Source organism: Stigmatopora nigra, chromosome 21, assembly GCF_051989575.1.
Source record: "Stigmatopora nigra isolate UIUO_SnigA chromosome 21, RoL_Snig_1.1, whole genome shotgun sequence".
Lineage (NCBI taxonomy): Eukaryota > Metazoa > Chordata > Actinopteri > Syngnathiformes > Syngnathidae > Stigmatopora > Stigmatopora nigra.
In genome coordinates this window covers 5,020,777-5,040,808 of record NC_135528.1, presented here as the reverse complement: position 1 = coordinate 5,040,808, position 20,032 = coordinate 5,020,777, and the positions used below count along the sequence as shown (strand labels likewise).

Sequence of the window (20,032 nt, the reverse complement as noted above, 5' to 3'; positions counted from 1 at the left end):
TACCAATAGAATGTCCCAGCTGCTAATATAGTTAAATGTTACTCAAAAGTGTACATTTGCTTGATTTTATTCTTTATCAAAAGATGGAGAAGTAAAAGAAAAAAATCAGTACAAATTAGTATAACCATTTTAATATTGAAACCCTCATTTCACTTCTGCTGAGCAAAATATTTGTTTTAAAAAAATGACAGCACAGAAGAGATGATATCTTAATTTTATTTCCAACCAGAAACCACAAAAGTCCACACGTGCAGTTTTAAAACAAATATATCACTATTGGTAATTCAGGTCCGAAAGAAGAAATCCTCACATGATCATTTTATTTCATGCAACAGAAATTTCGAGGAATGGTGCATTTGCAGTGCAGCAATTTGTAATCAGAAAGTAGAAAGAAATCATCTGACATGAGAAATAGAGCAAGTTCGTTCATGTGAGGCAATAAAAAAAAAACAGTGTTGTTCCTCATCTTGCCAGCAGGAGACAGTAGAGCTACATGGTCTCTTCCCCCCCAAAATAATCCTTATAATAAAATAAAAAATAGCTCACATTTCACCAAGTACTGCTTGACAGTACAAAAAAAACATTCAAACACACACTCATGCTCTCCAAAATATGCTGATATGCAAAATGATGCATGAGTTCTGATCATAACGAATGAAAGAAATGCTTTTTAGTGACTTTTCATGCTTGTAAATAGTAAAATTAGTTACAGAAAACACTTGATAGAAGCAACATGCACTAAATGCTAAAGCAACAAAATAGATAATTTTAAACGTTCCATTGTTTTTGCCTGCCTCAGTTAAGTAAAATGGAGAAATAAATGTATATTAAGGGCAACATTAAGAAAGTTAAAAGGCTGAAGTGGTTGTGTAATAAGAAAAGAGAACAGAAATTGAAATTTCTATGTTGAAATTGAGTTGTAGAGTGGTTGTAATGTTTGTCATTATTATATTAGAGGTTGTGTATGTAGTAGAATGATATTTTTCTTAACTTTAAATAGTACATTCCTAATTTTTAAAAGAAAAACAAGACAATTTGTGTGTATTATTGAGCGAGAAACATTGGGAGGCTATTTTCAATGGAAAGTAACAAGAAATGTTCAAAGTATGAGATAAAAATTCCATAATTCTTCCTAATATGTGAGTTAGGAGTTATGAAAATTAGAAGATTTTTTTTGACGGGATGTTAAGTGGATAAAGTCACTTATACGAATACATTCAAACCATTAGAAGGACACGGTTTTGTCAACTAAGGTGCAAAAAAATCAATGGAATGTCAGGTAAAGTTAATTATAAGTTGTAAAATGATAAGATTGTATGAGAATAAAACTAATAAAATAGAGGAAAGATTCCAACACTAAATCAACCTGATTTTTCTCACATTATAGTCATTTATTTCCAGTAAATTCACAAATAATCCAATATTTTCCACCACATTTTAAAATATCATTATTTTCCATTATGTCTCATCTTATGCGCCTCAAAACTTTATTTTACTGATTTTCTACAATCTTTTTCGACTCAAAAGTTTCCTCCTGAACTCTCATCTCCACCATAATCATCTAAATACTTTTTCCACTACTCAATAAATAATAATCATGACTTAAATAAACCTTTTGCTTCTCTATATGTGTGAGGATTTTGAACATAAACACACCCAAGACTTTTGGGCTAGTAAATAAAATAGCGGCCTAATCTTGTAAAACCTATCCCATCATCTAACTGCTCGCTAAGCAGACTAATCCAGGAGGTGATTAAAACGTTGCGAGTGATGAACGAGCCCTTAGTGAGTGACCTGTGAGCCAAAACAAGACAAATCAATTTTCTCTGCACAAAGATACTACCGTGCAATAAACCCCGCCCACCTCCATTATCTTTAAGTTCATGCATTCCTGATGCAATTACAACTATTTAATATTAATTACAACACTCTCCAGATAAATCTCAAGCATTCCATACATGCAAACGCATAACCGAACTGTGCAAACGTAGTGTGCTACTATTTTTTTTTTATTATTATTTTTTTAATGTTAAATCCGTATTTGATCTCAACCTTTTATGAATTCACCTTATATCACTGTAAACTCATTTTAGGGTCATATTCAATGCAACAATTGACATGTTTAGATAAAATCAGGTGAAAGCATCATATACAAAACATAAACAAATAAAAATGGTCACATAACGATGGTAGAAATGGTATAATATTAGCATATTTCTGACTATTTACTCTCATTGATGTCAATTGAGGAATTAAACTCCCCTCTCAAAGCACGCTTCCTTTTTTAATCGTTACTTAATTGAGACATGACGACATTCCGTCAATTTGATCTCAATTAGATTCAAACTCTAACGAATAAATGCCAGTAGACACTTACAAGCCGTAATAAACCAAAGTCATAAACTACAGTAATACCTCGTTTATCGCGGTTAATAGGATCCAAGTTATGTTGCAATAGGTGAAAAACTGCAATGTAGGGACAGTGATTTTATGGCATCTATCTTATATTATTTGGACTATTATAACCTTCTCCATGCCCTTTTTAACTCCCAGACTTAGATACTGCCCCCTATGAAATACTCTCCATTTGTGACCTTGATATCATTCCAAAAAATGTATTTGTAAAAATAAAGGCCTCTCTGCTATACCATCATACAAATGAATAACACCGGCCAAGTACTTGGAAAAACACAGTACTAATCACATTGAAAATGAAAGGATTAAATCCAAATAAATTCCAATTCCCTTCGCCCGAACATCCCATACAAATAAAACAATGAGACTACAACTTAATACTGTACCGCCTTTGCCAATGAGCTTGGTTTTATGATACACATTAGACGTGATATATATAGATATATATACATGATATACACGTGTGCTAGATGATGCGAGAGCGCGTTCGGAAACATGAGATTCGTACGGTACGCGTTCGTCCTTCGATATTAGCCGACATATACAAAAATAAACAGATGACAGTGATACGTTCCTTCTCCAATTCCCTCCTTTTGCATACATAAATATTAAAAAAAAGATATGAAAGAATCGTCATGCATTTATCCTTAATGTTGTCATAGCAACACAGTGGGTAAGAGGGAGTGAGTGGGTTTCCTGGGGGTGATTTTTTTTTTTTGGGGGGGGAGGGTGTTTAGAATTGTGAAGCCGAGCTGGGGTCACACTGAAGTAGCCGGACAATGGAGGGGTCACTTTTGGCACCTTTGATGAATTCCTCCAGAGATAATTTGCCTGAAAATGCATGGAGGAACATTTAGGTTGACTTTTGATAGTATAAATCATTTTGGAAGCAAATCTGGAGTGCGATAATCCCACTCTCACCGTCGTTATTGAGGTCCATCTGTCGGAAGATCTTATCCGTCCTCTTCTCAGGCGTGGATTCGTCCTCTGGCATCTTCATTACGGACGAGACCATCTTGTAGATAGCCTGGAGAGTGCACAAAATAGGGGGGTTGAGGCGCTAATAGAAGTGTGTGTTTGATGCTGATAACGGATGGGGGTTTATTGATCTGATGCGTCTTTGGTTCCACTCGGGTTCCCGCTGCGATCCCTAGCATGGCATTACATTAACCTATGCGAGGTAGCCTGCGGTGCAGATCCACAATTGGTTTAAAGAGCCATTAAAATGGCTCCAGTGGGAGAGCGGAGCGTAAAACATATAGTAGATCAGTAGGACGCCTCAAGAAAGGAAGGGCGTTTGTGTTAATTCCACTCTGGAAGCGTCTCGGCTTCACGACATTAACCCCCCCTGAACTCCAAAATCAAGACAAACGATGTTGGATTAGATTTGGCATTTGTTCATTCATTTTCCGAACCCCCTAGCTCAGCAAACTACGGCCCGGGGGCCACATCCGGCCCGTTAGGATTTTTAATCCGGCGCACCGTTGTTGTCCAATTTTTTTTTCTTCCCAAGATGGCACCGTCACGCGGAAGCCAGTGGCAGTAAATCTGTCCACTCTTATTTATTTTTCGTGTTTTACAGCCCCTCTATCTTTTTTTCAATGATATTTTAACATTCCTTTTTACTTGACTTTCTACTTTATACTTTTTACTTTAATGATGAGTGACGAGTTAATACTTTAGTCATTTTTTTCTGTTTATGTTTCATATGTACTGTTAACGGATGCACTTTTTTATATGTATCGTATCTTGTGCTGACCAGGCACATCTGTCAAATCTTTAAAGTCAATGTGGCCCTTGGGCCGAAAAGTTTGCCCACCCCTGGTTCAGCCTCACAAGAGGTACGAACGTGAGTATTTTTCATAAAAAGACCTCAACTCATTGCTTTTCTCCTCACGTCGTCAAACACGGTCATGTCGACTGACACGAGGAATCCATTGTCTCATGTCACGGTGCACAAACTCCAACTGTTGGAAGATAATCCCGCTATTGTGCACACTCGGGGATAAAGTCAGGTTAAATTTAACTTTGTAATCCCTAAGAAAAACCTCACTTGGACACACGCATGCCCACGATGGTACAATTGGTGCAATATTTTAACTTGGATGCTAGATCACGTTTTATTCCGGTTCTTTTTACACGTTAAAATTGTGTTTATGTGTCACCTGTACAATCTCCAGCATCTCGTCACGGCTGATATAGCCATTCCCGTCCAGGTCGTACATACTGAAGGCCCACTTGAGCTTCTGTTCCAACTTTCCCCTCGACGTGACGCTCAGGGCGATGATAAACTCCCGGAAGTCGATCGTACCGTCGGCGTTGGTGTCGAACGTTCGGAAGACGTGCTCGGCAAACTTGGACGCGTCGCCGTACGGGAAGAAGTTGGCGTAGATCTTCTTGAACTCTTCCACGTTTAATGTTCCACTGGGACAGTCCTTTAAAAAACCCTTTTGGGGGAAGAAGTGTATTTATTGTAGGCTTTATAGTGCAATTGTTGTCTAATTTAAAACCAGTTGTGACTCATTGGTTACCATTATAAGTGGGAACTGACCTGAGGAGGTCAGAGGAAAGCAAAATGGCAGCTTTCTCATTTTCTGAAGTACTTTAGAAAAGTCTAATACAGGCGTATACTGCATAAATATATGTGAATAGGGACCATGCGGTCAGGTCAACAGGCCCTCACCTCTTAATCCAGTCTGGCCAGTGGATTAAAACACTGGAAGCATCAGGTCACATTTTAGAGTCTGAATTTACTTTTAAAAGCAAGTTGTTTGTGTTTTAATAAATCCAACAAGCAATGTAGGAAACATAGTAAACGGTTGTTTGGGGCAACTACATTTAACAGATAAACTGTATTTTATTTAGTTTTTTTGTAATCTCTCCCATATTATTTTGAATATAAAATTTGTTTTCTAATTGCACAATGAATTAAAAAAATCGATCCTAAGGAGATATTTCTCTGTGACTTTAAATTAGGATTGTTCAACAGCGCACTGGAATGATTTCCCACTTTAATGATATTCTGCTTTAAGTCCTCAGCATGGATTTAACGGAATGGGGCTCATCCCATTACATAAGGAGCATAAACCATTTATTTGAATTTATTTCCCAACTTTGTGCGAAGAATTACCTTATACCACTCCTGTAGTTCGTGGTCCGAGAACTCTGTGTTCTCCCTCAGGTCTTGCAGCATCTCCGGCCTCAGTTTGCTGTTCTGTTTGCCCATGGCGACAGCTTGAGCGAAGGGGTCCCGCTCCTTTTTCTTCGGGGGGCTTTTCAGCAGTGTTGGTGGCTTTTTACACCTGTCAATCATATGCAGTCATAGTGTCACTTGGGCAATAAATAGTGGTAGGTGTGTAAATAACTTTGACTTTGGCGTATTCATCAAATTCCACGTCTGGACTAATGTCAAACTAATCCACTTGCACAGAATGTTATAAAACACAGCTAAACGCTAACCTGACATTTGCAAAACATGAAATAATCCTGCAGCCTCATGACGTCGCACGCAAACTACTGATCACGTTGACAGTTGCCAGCTGTGTTTGTGTGTCAAGTCAACTGGACCCGGCCAATGGGTGTGTGTCGATAATCTTTCTGACCCACAAAGCTGACGGAAACAAAAGTATTCATGTGAAATTAAATCCTCACTCTTAATAATAATAAAAGCTCACATAAAAATGTCTAAAGTACCATATTTTACAGACTATGAATCATACTTTTCTCTTCATAGTTTATACTGAGGTGTGACTTATAGTCCAGAGAATACTGTTCTGTTTCAAAATTCAATTCATTTTCAACCCTGCCCAAATCCAATCAGTTTTTCTGTATTAAACTACAGCACAACACTTTTGTTGCATAAAAAAAATAGCAAGACCATAGTGCACAAATGTACTAAAGCATGTTAAAAAAAACATCCCATTTAAAAAGCCTGCCCAACAATAGATGCTCCAGCTCATTTGCACTTGAGTAAATAAACACCACTGGGCAACAATTTGCTGAGCCGTGGTCATTAGCCAAAGACATTGCTGGAATAAATCAAAATAATTGGCTGAAACATATTCAAAATGATCTGGACAGTAGGAAAAAATAACAAAAACAACGCCTAAGTAAAACCATAAAGGTCTTCTGAGTCTAATATAATATCTATTCGACACAATGTGTCCATTCCAAGAAAAGACAGTGTTGCATTTAAGGTACTAACTCAAATTATGCATACCAAATGGCGAGGGTCTTAACCCACGCTCCTTGAACGCCTCTTCAACCGGCTAATAGAATGATATAGAGTGACTAGGAATGAATTAAATCAGTCGGTGTACGCGAAGTCGGCTTAAAAGCTCGACGTTGATGCTTGTAGGCATTTATCAAAGCACATAAGAGAGCCGTCCATTATAATTCATTGGTTGCTTTGCCTCCCCTTTTGGATATTAACTTGCTTATGCTTGATTAAATGCCGTGGGAAGAACTATTAGCGGCTTTTAGAATTCAGACCATCGACCAATGGGGTAGTATTTGTAAGTAGAGTTGTTGTTCCGTGTACTTTAAAGTGCTTGGAAGAGTAGTAGACATCTTTGCTTTAATTGTACTGACAAAGCTTAAACGCGTCCTCATTAAAAAGTTTTCAGTTAAAATATAAAACACTCACACTAATTGCCTTGCGTCAACAGCAAATAGTACTAATGGATACTTTATTATGTGGATTTTAATGCATGAATGATGAATGGAGAGGGATCAATAGTACCCATAGCAGGATATGCGTTTGTGCTTTATGTATTTAGTTAAAAATGCAAGTGTTGCAGTTCAATTGCAGACTTATTATTTGATTTTGATGTGAAATCGGATTGGTGTTGATATCGTTTGAGCTGGGAACGGATCAACTTTGACAGGAAATATTAAAAGAATCATAAATAACAACCTTATTTTGGAATATTGAGTTGAAACAGCAAAAAATAATTAATAATTTAGTGAAAGAATCTCATGACAGTTGATTTTCATTCATTGCTTTCCCTTAAAAACAAAGCAATGTAAAGGGAAAAAATGTAAGTAAATTGAGATTTTCTGGGAAAAAGCATACTTTTATTTGTCCTTGTTCCGCTATGAAGTCTTTTCATCAACACCAAGCAATTTTCCACAATGTTTGCCTTTGTAATGGTGGTCAAAAGTGTTTTTAATTGGCATTCGGCAAGCAGTGACTCCATCAATTGAGCATCTTGTCCCTTTCCTAATCCAACACGTTGTCTTGAGAAGGTGTTTGACTGTGACAAATAGCCTGGAGAGTGCCAAAAATTGACAGACGGCTGTCGACCACAGCTCTCCAATCGCTGACATTTTCCCACCACCTCAATTTCTCTTCTTCTGATTCGAAGTTGTCACTCTCGCTATCTTCACGACGTTTCCTTCCACATTCGCCTGGCTCTCCACGCTAATCCCAAAACCCGCTTCCAATCCTGCATTACCGTCTTTTAATCGTTCCATCTTTCTACCCTGAGCCCCAAAGCTCTAATCTGACTCCAGCATCCAAGTGTTGGCTCGCCCGTCGATAGTTGTTGCCTAGGCTTCGTCGCAAATTGACACGCACGGACGCGTACACACGCACAAACGCAAAGACTTGAACATCTGCTCCAAAGCGTTGTAAGCGGGTCAACGACATCTGCACGTGTGACTTGTTTTTGCCGCTACAATGGGGGCAGGGTGATGATGTCATCCATCGATGGAGTCCTCCCCCTTCGAGAACGCTATTGGGGAGCTTAAAGTATTTATCAGAAAGGAGAAAAATGCAAAATAGCGCTTTTTTTAAGCAGTGTGAAGCAAACGTAGGGAAAAAGAGAAAATGAAGAAAAAAGGGGAGTAGATTATTCATGGGCCGTTTAAGGCAGGGCAGCACAATAGTGTTCGGTAGTACTGCAATGATATTTGTTCTTAAAACAGGGGTTTCAATGTCATTTTTGTCATGGATATGGTTTCATTTTTGTCATAGTTGATGGTTTCATTCTGGACTAATGAATTGACGGCTTTTCTGATGGTGGTTACTTCATTTATAGACATTAAAATTGGACGTAATCCTCTTTTTGAGCCACATAGTTGCAAATATCCTCCTATATATTTCATAGTTTTTATTTTTTTGTATTGTTTTTCCTTTTTCTAAATAAAAAGGTGAATTTTGATGATGTAGTGAGCCGTATTTGGCCCCCAAGCCGCTTGTTTGACATTTATCTTATAAAAGAAGTCTTTCTTTTACATCACTTTTGTTTTACAGTACATTCATGCAACACTACTATTTATCTTGATTAAAATGATAATAACCCCCCAAAAATAGTCCAAAATTAATATCTAGTGATAAATAACATTGAAATTAAGAATGAATGAAACCCATAAGTCACAGTCCGTATTCATATAATTTATTCCCTCATAAAATGAAACGTACACGAGTATATACATAGAAGCGTTAAGAAAGACTGTGAGAAGTCCAAGCAAGGAATCGTGTCCTCTCACGCGGAGCAGCAATGATTTCTGTGGGCAGCAGTGAGAAATAGCAGATATTAAAGCATATCGACCAAAGGTGGGCGTTTTATTATGCCACGCGTTACTGCGCGATGGTCCGAACGCCAACTCCGACAGAGCGTGTCGTTGGGCGAATTGAGATGAAGAGCTCCAATGTTATGGAGAAATAAGGGGAATTTTTGGAGGCCTTTTTCTTTGTGCCTTTTCTAGCAAAACACAAAAAGTGACTCCAAAAGGCATGTGTATTCATCCCTGCGCTTTCTTCATAAAATTGCCCATCCGTGTTTTATTCTCCTTTGGCAATTTCACAGAATTTGTCCCGTGCAATTTTTCTGTCGCGCCGGAAGGAGGTAATAGCCGGACGGTTATCGTACGCCCGTCGATGACCGTAATTACACGAGCTGGAACAGCCGCTTTGTGCCGTGTACTTGCTGACGTCCATCAAGCGATGATGTCAATGGCCGCAATGACCCTCAAAATCGATTGCCGTCTCTCTTTTGGAGATGACTTCATCGTAAGATAGTGTTTCGGTACTGCTGGGTTGCCAGACTTAAAATAATAAAAAAATACAGATCATAACAATAATCATAGTACTATCAATTCACACCTGAATTTTTCTTTCACTTTAAACCAGCTGTCATGTTGCCCTGGTTTATAAATGCAAATGTGTAAAATTTAAATGTCGTTAATATAAATTCTGATCGTAATTTTACTTAAAATCTTATTAAAAAAGGCCTAAAAAATACAGTTAAGATGAAACTACAAAAAAGGATAAATCCTATTTAAAATAGAAAAGGAAATTTAGTTAAGGCATAAAAAGATACAGTTAATATGAAACTACAAAAAGTATAAATCCTAATTCAAATAGATAAGGAAATTTAGTATCATCCGTAATAGCCTTCGATTCGAATGGAATACTAAAATCACTTAAAAAAGACAAAATGACACAAAAGCTATTTAGATGGTCTAACGTATAATCTTACCGTCCTCGCCATTATCCTTAAACGTTGTAAAAATGTTGCCTAAAGGCCTTAATGTCTGCAATTTATGTCCATTCTATGTGACCTAAAAAAGATGGACGGGAAGATGAGATGAGAACACGTGGATAGCATTATTAAAAGCAAAAGGGATGTTAATGGAGTGCTTAAAATAAGAATGAGGACTGCTTCTCTCATCTCGTCTACTACATCTTCATAAATACCCTCTCAAAAGAGAGAAGGCTTAATTGCACTTGCGCACCTTTTGCCATAAAAAAAAAGGTTTTCAACTCTCGCCTGCTTTCTTTTTATTCCTAAAAATGTGATGACATGAGTCACCTTCATTTGCAGGAGGAACATGATATTGAAAAGTGGAATATGAGACACTCTGGTGATAGGTGCTTAAATTAAAGATGGCTAATATTGTGTGAAGTTAAACCCTATGTGGTCATGTATTCATTTTATGTACTGCTTATCCTCACATGGATTGTGAGTAGTGATTTTTTTTAAATTTAGTCCAATGCAACCATTTGATAGGATCAAATAGCAAGATATGATGGCTGATTTCGGGATGATAGATTGAGTAACGGGTGGTTAGATAGGCCGGGAGTGGGAGTGACAGAAGGGATGGATGAATAGATGAAGAGACAGTTGGGGATGGGATGTCAATGGATGGACAGATGACAAAATGGAAAATGGAGATGGATGGATGGATTTGAGAGAGTGGATAGAATAAGTGGAAGGAAATCAGAAGTGTTCAGATGGATAGACAGACAAGATATTGCTTGAACAAGATCTATTCAACTATTGAGCGCCATTTGTACAGGTGTCCACATAGGAGTTTGTCATGTAATCCCACAGATACATTGCAGATTATGGAGAGATTACCAGAACGGCTCTTATCAATGATGAGCATGCAAAAACCTCCTCGCAAAGTTTCCATACATTCCTGTGTTTACCAGTCAATGGCATATTGCCAAAATAAGAAATTTAGGCATCTTAGTCTTCAATAAATCCGCAATTTTTGCAATACCATATACTGCAGGTATTAAAAATCACAGGCACATTTCTCAGAGTGGTGTATATAGTCTAGAAACAACAACAATAAGTCATACTGTCCAATTATTGACCTGTAAGGCACACATACTAACAACCAGACCTGGTAGAATGACCTCTAGTCCACTAAAGCCCCCCCACGCCGCTTTCTACTGCTGCAGGGGCGACAAAGAATGGAGATTTATTTCCATCCTTCTCTGCAATCGATGCAATGACACGCAACACCTACATTTTTCCTCTTTTTTACTCCCGTGTGGTCTCCCTTATTCCCTTTCCTTTGCATGCTATCCATCTTCCTACCCCCCCCCCCCCCCCAAAAAAAAAAAAAACACAACCCTTCTCAAATGTCAGCTTTTTCCCCCCAGTGCTTGATCTGGGCTAAATGCTTATGGGCCACTGGCTCGCCACCATGTTGCAATCATCCCCACGGTAGCACCGTTCTAGATCTTTTAGGAAGTGGCAAACACGACAGAGTTCGGCCTATTGGCCTTTGTCCCCGTTACTAAACAACCACAGGGGGTGCCGGATGCCAACCTGGCTGTGGACACTGGCGTAGGCAATCAATCTTTTGCCCTTCTGACAAATTAGCGAGCGGGTTTAATGAGATGGACCAGCCCGTGGCTATGCATGCCCACGCACTGCACTGAGTCACAAAAATGTGTCAGTTTTTTAAAGAAAAAGCAGGTTTTTTTGATGAAATCTGAACCGTAATTGAATGTTGTGTATTATGTTCAATATAAAGGCAAGAATTTGTATTGCTAAAGCTTTTTAGTAGTGTTATTTTGCATCCTATAAAGTGGTTTGCTTTTGTAAGGAGACCCGTCATAGTCGTGAGGACAAAAAAAGGTCAAGGGAAAGGCAACTGAGATGCGTCTCATTACTAACAAAGGGCGCTGAAATGAAGCATAGATGCGGAAAGTCTGTTATCTGTTCGCCATCGAAGTAGCTGTGATAGGTGGGTTATGTTAGGCCAGGGTCTGGGGGCCACATTGACTTTAAAAATTGGACAGATGGGCCGGGTCAGCACAAGATATGATACATATAAAAAAGTGCATCCGTTAACAGTACATATGAAATATAAACAGAAAAAAATGACTAAAGTATTAACATACTCATTACTCATCATTAAAGTATAAAGTACTAAGTCAAGTCAAAAGGAATGTATTAAGAAATATTCAAATGTCATTTAAAAAAAGATAGAGGGGCTGTAGTACATGAAAAACCAATACGAGTGGACACAGCTACAAGCTTCCGTCTGACGACGCCATCTTGGGGAAAGAAATAATAAATTGGACAACGTTGGCGGGCCAGATTAAAAGGCCTTGGAGGCTGGATGTGGCCCACGGGCCGTAGTTTGCCCATGCTTGTGTTAGGCACCTCACCTCAAATCCTGATGAGAATCTAATGATTGTTAAATGAGTTAGATATGCAAATTCAAAATAATGTATAGCCATGTCGTTGAACCGGAAGAAAATTCCCATACAGGATTCAAACTGACTCTTAGGCAATTTACCAATAGTACATTCGCGATCCATGTAAATGAGAGAATCTATATATCGAGGACACTACGGTACCCAGTGATGGCTAACCATCCACTATCTCACTGTACTGTCATTTGCCCTCTAACAGTTACAAATCCAAACTAATATATCGACTATATCTTTCAAGGCAGTGCAACAAATGTTTCAAAATTCAATTCCGCCGTTGCATCGGCAAGACAAAGGAGAACGTTGCACATTATTGGGCCATGTGGCGAGGACACACATCCCCAGATGGAGATGGTAATTATTATCGCAGCAGCCTTTTTGGAGCTGGAGGCAATCTCTCACAAATTCAGGGCAAGGGTGATCATTGCAGTGATGCATCATAAAGTTTAGAAATGCTATACTCGCAAAAACAAATAGAAAAAACAGCATGAACAGTGTTACCTTTAAAAGATAGACTTAAAATCAGAACTACAAGACTAAAGTGGTAACTTCTCACATTACTCACTGAAACTGCAAATCAAAAACTGGCCAGAATTATGCAATATTATCAATTATAAGTCCCCAAAATGTCAAATATTAAATCAGCATTTATTAGAGTGTAAAATAGAAGTCAATTCAAGTCTGTTTTGTTGCCTCAACCAAACTTGTGATGCTGCATACTTTCTCCCATAGATTCCCAAGGAAATAACTTCATTTAAATATTAATGGATTCAGCGGTTACTTTTTGTTTTCCGATGACGTATCATGAATATTTCATAACCCCTAGGATTCATTTTGGTGGAAAAAATAGACATTTTTGTTTTTAATTGGCTCGGCAACAGTCACATTTTTAGGCCTTGGAGGGTATCATTATTGTATGGTATTGCTTCTATCTATGACATTTATCTATGACATTATCTATCGGGATTGTTCTGGATTGGATAATATCGCACATTGTGGCCGATAAAAAATGGAAATTAAAAATTAAAATAAAAAAATGGTTTTCTGACGTATAGATTTGAATTACGGATGGTGTCACGGACCAGATTTTCTGTTACTTGAGTCTGACGCTTGTCTAGTTTCAGCACCCGTTGAGAAAAGCGCACACTCTTCATGGGAGATTATGTGGGAAGCTGAAGAGGCCCGCTGCCGTGCATTGTGGGGGATTCTCGCTCGTGTTCAAGATCGAGGCTGGAAAAGATCAGAGGAAATCCCAGCTTCGCTCGCTCTGGCTCAGATTTTGCGCTGGCACGTTCGCTATTTGCCTATTTCAACACCTGAAGGCTCGCTTGTCACATCGTGGCTTCTTAGCAGCATTTTTTTTTCACTAGACGTGTAGCAGCCTAAATATCAGTGAGGCGTCCACACAAAGTACTGTTTATTGGTTTTAGGGGGATTTTTTTCTGGATTTTTGTCATGCATTCAGGTACTTCTAGATTTAGAAAGATTTTGCAGCATTTTTAACCCGAGCTTGCTGCGTCCAAACTTTATATTGTTTCATGGGAATATGTTGAAAATATCATTACATTTGGCCCGCACATGAATCTTGAATTTAGCCTACGTTGTTGTACTGAACACTAGATTGAGCAAGTCAATTAAACAGTGTAGCTGCTTAATTTTAGAGTCAAAATCAGACAAAATGTTGTCATAAATAATAATTTCAGTTTGTTTTTTAGTCTTTTTTTAACTTGATTATGATCAAATTGACCAAATAAAAGTGGGAGGATTTCAAATTGTCCTGGAGAAGAAAAAAAATGGAGTTAAATTTGATCAAAATTCCATCATTTCTCCATTAAAAAACCTACGCTGAGGACATCTTTTCTCTCTATTTTCTCGCTTTCATTTCTCTCTTTCACCACCTCGTGAAAGAACAGCTTGAGTCCTTCCGATCTCTCACGTCCCAGTTTACGAATTCTACTTCTTCATCCCACGTATACGCTCTCATGTGTACAAACGTTAGCCCGACGGCTGATCCCATAGTGTGAGAATTACCGAGTATTACTCAGTGTGTAAAAAAAAAAAGTGAGACTACCGTGTTATCATCAGCGCATCCATTTTTTCCTTTTTTTTTTAAATACAAGAGACTACAGTTGAGTAGAAAAACATCAGGTGGTGCTGCCCCTCGTGCGCAATGAAATGAGATCCAACTCAAGTGTTTTATCCAAAGTGACGTGAGAGCGGCTCATCATTTATCACCCGAGCTTGGACCCGAGGCTTTTCGCTCTAGAGAATAAAAACTTGCAGTACGATTGCTCCCTCAACGGCGTAAATGAGTCGGCAGTCATTACGCACGCTCGGAAGTACGCCCGAGCTGGCCGATGTCGCTTCCATTTGATCGCTTTTCCTTCTTGGGATTGGCCTGTTATTGCCCATGAGAGACCCGTGACAGGCGGTGTGGTAAATTTAAAAAAAATAGCTCCAAAATCACAACATTTTTCACCAAGAACTTTAACCTCCAGTGTATTAAAAAAAAGTGAAGTACAAGAAATATATCCAGCATGCTACTATACTAAAACCACTTACTGGTTTTAAGTAGTATTACTGCATCTATATATATATTGATTTATTTATTCATGGGCCTTTTAAATTGATATTTATTTGGATGAATGATACCTATAATAATGCTAATATTTAGGCTTTTGTAAAGTATTGACAAAGATATTTTTTGTTACTTTGCAATCTTATATTAACATATATAATATAAGTTGTGTACTTATACTTGTGCAATGGCAGTTTAGTTGTGATAAATTTGCATCACTCCTTTTCTTATGGAGTATTTTTTGCCTATACTTTATTTTTCTCTATACTTATGTACTTATACTTGTGCAATTGCAGTTTCATTGTGATGGATTGGCATCACTTCTTTTCTTAAGGAGTATTATTTTGCCTTTACTTTATTTTTCTCTATACTTGTGTACTTATACTTGTGCAATTGCAGTTTAGTTGTGATTAATTAGCATCACTCCTTTTTTTAAGGAGTATTTTTTCCAGTTATGCATACAGCATCATTTCTTAATGATGCAAAATCACATGACTTTAATTTACTAGCCTTTCCGCCTCAATTTGAATTTTTCCACCTTTCTTATTTCATACTTCCCATACTGTCAATAACTATATTTGTATCCCAGTAGCATTATCCTTCACTCATAGTAATTCACATATTTAATTTTGGAACCAACTCTTATGATTTACTATTATAGTCCCACAAATCCATTTACCATTGTCATAAAGAGTGATGTCAGACTCCTGTATTTTTATGCTAAGAGTCGTTTCAAACCAAGAGGACAATAAAATCCGATCTGGGTAAAGATGAAGGGCAAAGTGAAGAGAAAAATAGGCCCTTCCCTCCTGGGGCTTGCAATGCATCGATGGCATGAAGCGGAATTGATGGACGTACTGTGGAGAAAAAAAAGGAGGCCTCTTGGAGATAAGATCTGAATAGAAGAGCGTGTGCGCCATTTGAGTTGAGTCGGCCCTTTCATGACGAGGAACGTTGGTCTGCGCAGCCTCCTTTTCTTTCAGTCTCACCATGTCGATCTCTTTCATTAAATGGCTGCCCTTTCAGCCTACTAATGGCCACAGAAGCGCAACCTCTAAATGACTGCCAGTTCTTTGAAAGCCTATTTGCTTTTTTTTTGTGTGTGCATGATTACAGTGGCTGCTTTTCAAGTTCTTCAGTTCGTATTGGGTCTGGGTGACGTCGAGAATGCGTCTATTCATTGGGGCCGGCGCCCGTTTTTGATTGGATTGCCTCGCGGGTTGAAGCGGCGAGATGGGCTTTTAGCATTCTAATCTAAAATAATGCCGCGTTCTAGGTTTTTTTTGGGTGGGCGATGGGTACTGTTTCGTTAGTGGTCAGGCTTATTTACAACTTAGTTGGCTAAAAAGAGAATGGAGGAAATTGATGTGGCTTTTAGTGTTGGAAGTTGACCAGTTTGTGGCGTCTGTTCTCTTTTAATTAAGGCAACAAAGGTCAGTTTGAACAAAAAACTGTATTTCGGCGATGTGTGAATCTGAATTCAGACAAGTGTACTATTTTATTGCTCAGTGACTAAATGGTAAATTAGTTTTATGTGTCATAGACAATGAACAGTGTTAATTATTAACACAGTCAATTGTCGTATGCCCCAAAGCAGCTGTCTATTTAACATTTCCGGCTAAATTGTTTCTTGTTTTGGACTCGCAATCGAGAGTGCCAATTGAATTATTTGACTTACGTCCCCAAACTTCAGAACCAAAAATTCCAGGGTGCTTGGACGTTTGGTCGCAGGTCTTTTGGTCCCTTTTGGTCGCCGGTCAAATGGTGATGGAGAGTTTACTGTTGAAACCAGCTCTCAAAATTATATTCATGAGAGAGTTTAATATCTAAGAGAGAGAGTTTAATATCTAAGTACATTTGACTGGTGACCAAAACACCAGCGACCAAACGTCATGAAATTCCAGTGCTTATTCATGGTTAACCTTGGACTATTCGAGAGCCGATTTGATTTAGCTGAAGCATTCCCAGTTGGAGGACCTCCAGTACACGGCCACCAACCGACTGTCTGGACGCGAACCAAAGCCGAGCACGAGGACGTCCTTGACTCAGCTGTTCGCAACTTGAGTTCCGTCTCTCACATTCAGCCCAGCGTCTGCTCCCTCTCGGGCCTTATCCCGGTCCAGATCCAGACGTCCCCAGCCCCTCCCCTACCTTAGGGATCAGAAGAGATTATAAACTATCATGAGGGGGAAATGCATAGACCCCCACCGGCCCAGGCTGGCCACACCCACCTCTCCACCTCCCCTTTCTGCAGATGAAAACAGTCACATGGGGGTGGAATTACTCTTTTAAATCCTCTTGGATTCTCACTAGTTTCATGATGAAACAGTTGAAGACTTTGTGACAGGCCTCCCTTGGGGCAATTGCTTTCTTTTTTTTCTTTTTTTTCTTTTCCAACCCCCAGCATTGCCGTCTTTCTTGGCACGGAGAATTACCGTAAGCCACATGCTCCCATCTCGTCCTCAAAAGAACTCATCTGGCATTTTTGAAGTTATCCTAAGGACACATTTTGAGAAAGTAACTAAAAAACCGTGGAGGAAAAACCTCTTGAACCAAAGTACAGTACAAAAACTGAAGCAATACTCTAGTTTTCTTACAAGAAAAGGCCAGATTTTTTCTCTATTTGACCTTCTGGTTTGGATATGGATGTTTTTGCAAGACTTATTTCCCCACAAAGTGGTTAACGTTGTCCTCTGAGATGACTTGGTCTGCCTGCCACATCCATCACGCTGTTGGAAGAAAGCAAAGTAGATTTTCTCCTGCTGCTTTTGTCCTCATAAACCAGCACTGACCTCCCTTACAGGGACAAGCCTTCATTCAAAGTGACTTTGCTACTCCTCTATTTTCTGCATACGTGCTGACACGTGGCCGACGTGACTGCCGGCATCAAGGTCGGTCGGCACCGGCAACATGTGGCGTCACTTTGCCAACATATGGAAGAAAGAAAATACCTACATTTCCCAAGTCCTTTTCCCAAAAACGACAACAACCACAGTTGTTTTGGTTTTTTTGGGGGGTGACCGACTGACGAGCGCACAAATGACGCCAACTTATGTAACTGTGAGATTAGCGCATGCAAGCTAAACGCTGCCTCGGCCTCAAAGCGCATCCGCAGCATAATTCAGATGGTGCGGCTGTCCAAGCAAGCCGCCCATCACATGCCGATGCCGCATGATGCCCACGTTGGCACTGATATTCAGCCATGTCAGCTCGCCAATGTATATCGGACTGTTCATCACTTCTTGATTTTATAGTCCTGAAATGGCATAATAGTCATTTTTTTTGCTTAGGTGCCAACATGGCATCTCTTTTGAGACTCCCATCTCGTAGAAGTCATTTCCAATTTTGCAATTTGAAGTGTCAATCAAAAACAAAAAGCATATTTCCTACCTTTTCTGTCTCTCTTAAATTCTAAATATAAGCAAGTTGCTAAAAAACCCAACAACACTGTACTTTGAAGGTTTCACTTTAGATCTTAAGGGACAATTGCTTTATTATATTATTCTTAACCACCAGCATAGCATCTTATTTTAAGACAATTATGACAGCAAAAAAACACAATTGTTTAACCAAAACTTTGAACAATCTTCAACAATTTGGCACTTATTTTAGGCACCAAATATTTCCCAATGGAACTGGAAATGATAAAATACCATGTATGTCAAAACACAAAAAATGGCAAGAATGATTTGCCATTATTTTGATTTTAATGAACCAACTGCTGACAACTTGAATAGATCCAAATCTTGCTTCAATTTCTGTTCAAACTACAGTTAGAAAATTCATACCCCCCACTCTACTCTTCTCGTGGTAGCTCATCCTCGTTATCCCGACCGTCGGTGGCATCTCTCAATGACAGGTGATAATTAGCATCCTCACTCTAGCGAACCCGCTGCCTCTGTTGACTTCATCTACGTATATCGTTGCCAATTGCTAAAAAAGACAACGCCGTTGGACTCGCGCCGATAAATCGGACTTTCAGGGCGTGACCCGACATACCCCAAGTGACATATCATTAACTCGGACGAGAAATAGAAGCAAAATCCAATTATTTCTTGAATTACCGCCTCCCAAAAGTCCCAAACAGTGACTACTCCTTTCTGTGCAATCACATATAAGAACATTCATAGTAAAAAACCCTGTATTTCTATTGTAGGAATAAACAAAACCGCTATAACGATCCATTTTAAAGCATTAATAGTGAACGCTGCGTGCGAGTGAATGTTTCAGCTCCAATTGGCTGCCGACACAAGTCACACAAGACAATTGCGACCTTCCTCCAGATAAAAAATGCAAAACAGAGCACTCTCTTACCCGCTAGAAACCGTTTAGCGAGGGTAGGATGTCCTCGTTGCTCCGGTTAGCCACGGACGGATGCGAGGATGCTGGGTGCTTTCCCCCCTTCCTTCCTCCCGGAGGTCCGGTGATGCTGACTGGATGGCGACCCGCTTTCAGACACGACTTCTGTGGCTCCTGGATGCACACATCCGCGCTCGCCACGGGTGGTGGAAAGCTTGCTCCCCCCCTTCTAACCAAGCACTCCAGTCTTACTCAAGCCCAATCCCGCTGAGCATGTTCCGCCTGATCTCCTCTAGCGGAGTCTGCGGTCGCTGGGAGGACGGCGCCGTGTTTTTCAATGCTGCCAGCCGGAGGAGTGGATGATAAACCCGAGGGGAGGGGGGGAGGAGATCGGGTGGTGCTGTCCGGGATTATAGTACTTGCTTGAGCTTTAATTAGGTAGCCTTTTCCCTATTGGCATAGATGTGGTGTCAAGCTCCGCCTACTTTTTTTCTCCCCATCTCTCTCCTAAATTGGACCAATCAGATTAATGGCAGGATACTCGTATAGTATTTTATCAAAACATGCATTGCTAACATTGAATGTTTGATTGCTATATATGTAGTTGGGGATTAGTGTGTTTATACCATATGTCTCAGCCAGTAGGGGTCACTAGAATACATGTTTACTGACATATGTGGAGAAGATATAGGCTAAAGTGCAGTAGTTGTTCTTTGCAGAGGATAAAGAATATAGACTGGCTATTACTTCTTGTGGTTTTTGAACAAAGTGAAGATACT

The 20,032-nt window shown here is 39.3% G+C and overlaps 1 protein-coding gene across 1 annotated transcript; it reads right to left on the bottom strand.

Annotated features, from left to right (window-relative positions):
* Positions 1 to 202: 202 nt before the first annotated feature.
* On the bottom strand, positions 203 to 19,668 carry LOC144214825 (hippocalcin-like protein 1). Its single transcript, XM_077743521.1, has 5 exons — positions 19,269 to 19,668; positions 5,546 to 5,717; positions 4,581 to 4,862; positions 3,337 to 3,442; positions 203 to 3,246 (listed from the first exon to the last, which is right to left on the bottom strand). The coding sequence occupies exons 2-5, from the start codon at positions 5,639 to 5,641 to the stop codon at positions 3,149 to 3,151; spliced, it is 582 nt and encodes a 193-aa protein (XP_077599647.1). The 5' UTR covers positions 5,642 to 5,717; positions 19,269 to 19,668; the 3' UTR covers positions 203 to 3,148.
* Between the last annotated feature and the right edge of the window lie 364 nt (positions 19,669 to 20,032).

What these genes read in the sequence shown, in the direction of transcription:
- LOC144214825 (XM_077743521.1), bottom strand. Translation starts at nt 5,641, where the DNA reads ATGGGCAAACAGAACAGCAAACTGAGGCCGGAGATGCTGCAAGACCTG. An exon ending in AACTACAGGAGTGGTATAAG is followed by an intron (nt 4,863 to 5,545) that starts GTAATTCTTCGC and finishes TTCCCCCAAAAG; the next exon opens with GGTTTTTTAAAGGACTGTCC. An exon ending in AGATGCTGGAGATTGTACAG is followed by an intron (nt 3,443 to 4,580) that starts GTGACACATAAA and finishes TGCACTCTCCAG; the next exon opens with GCTATCTACAAGATGGTCTC.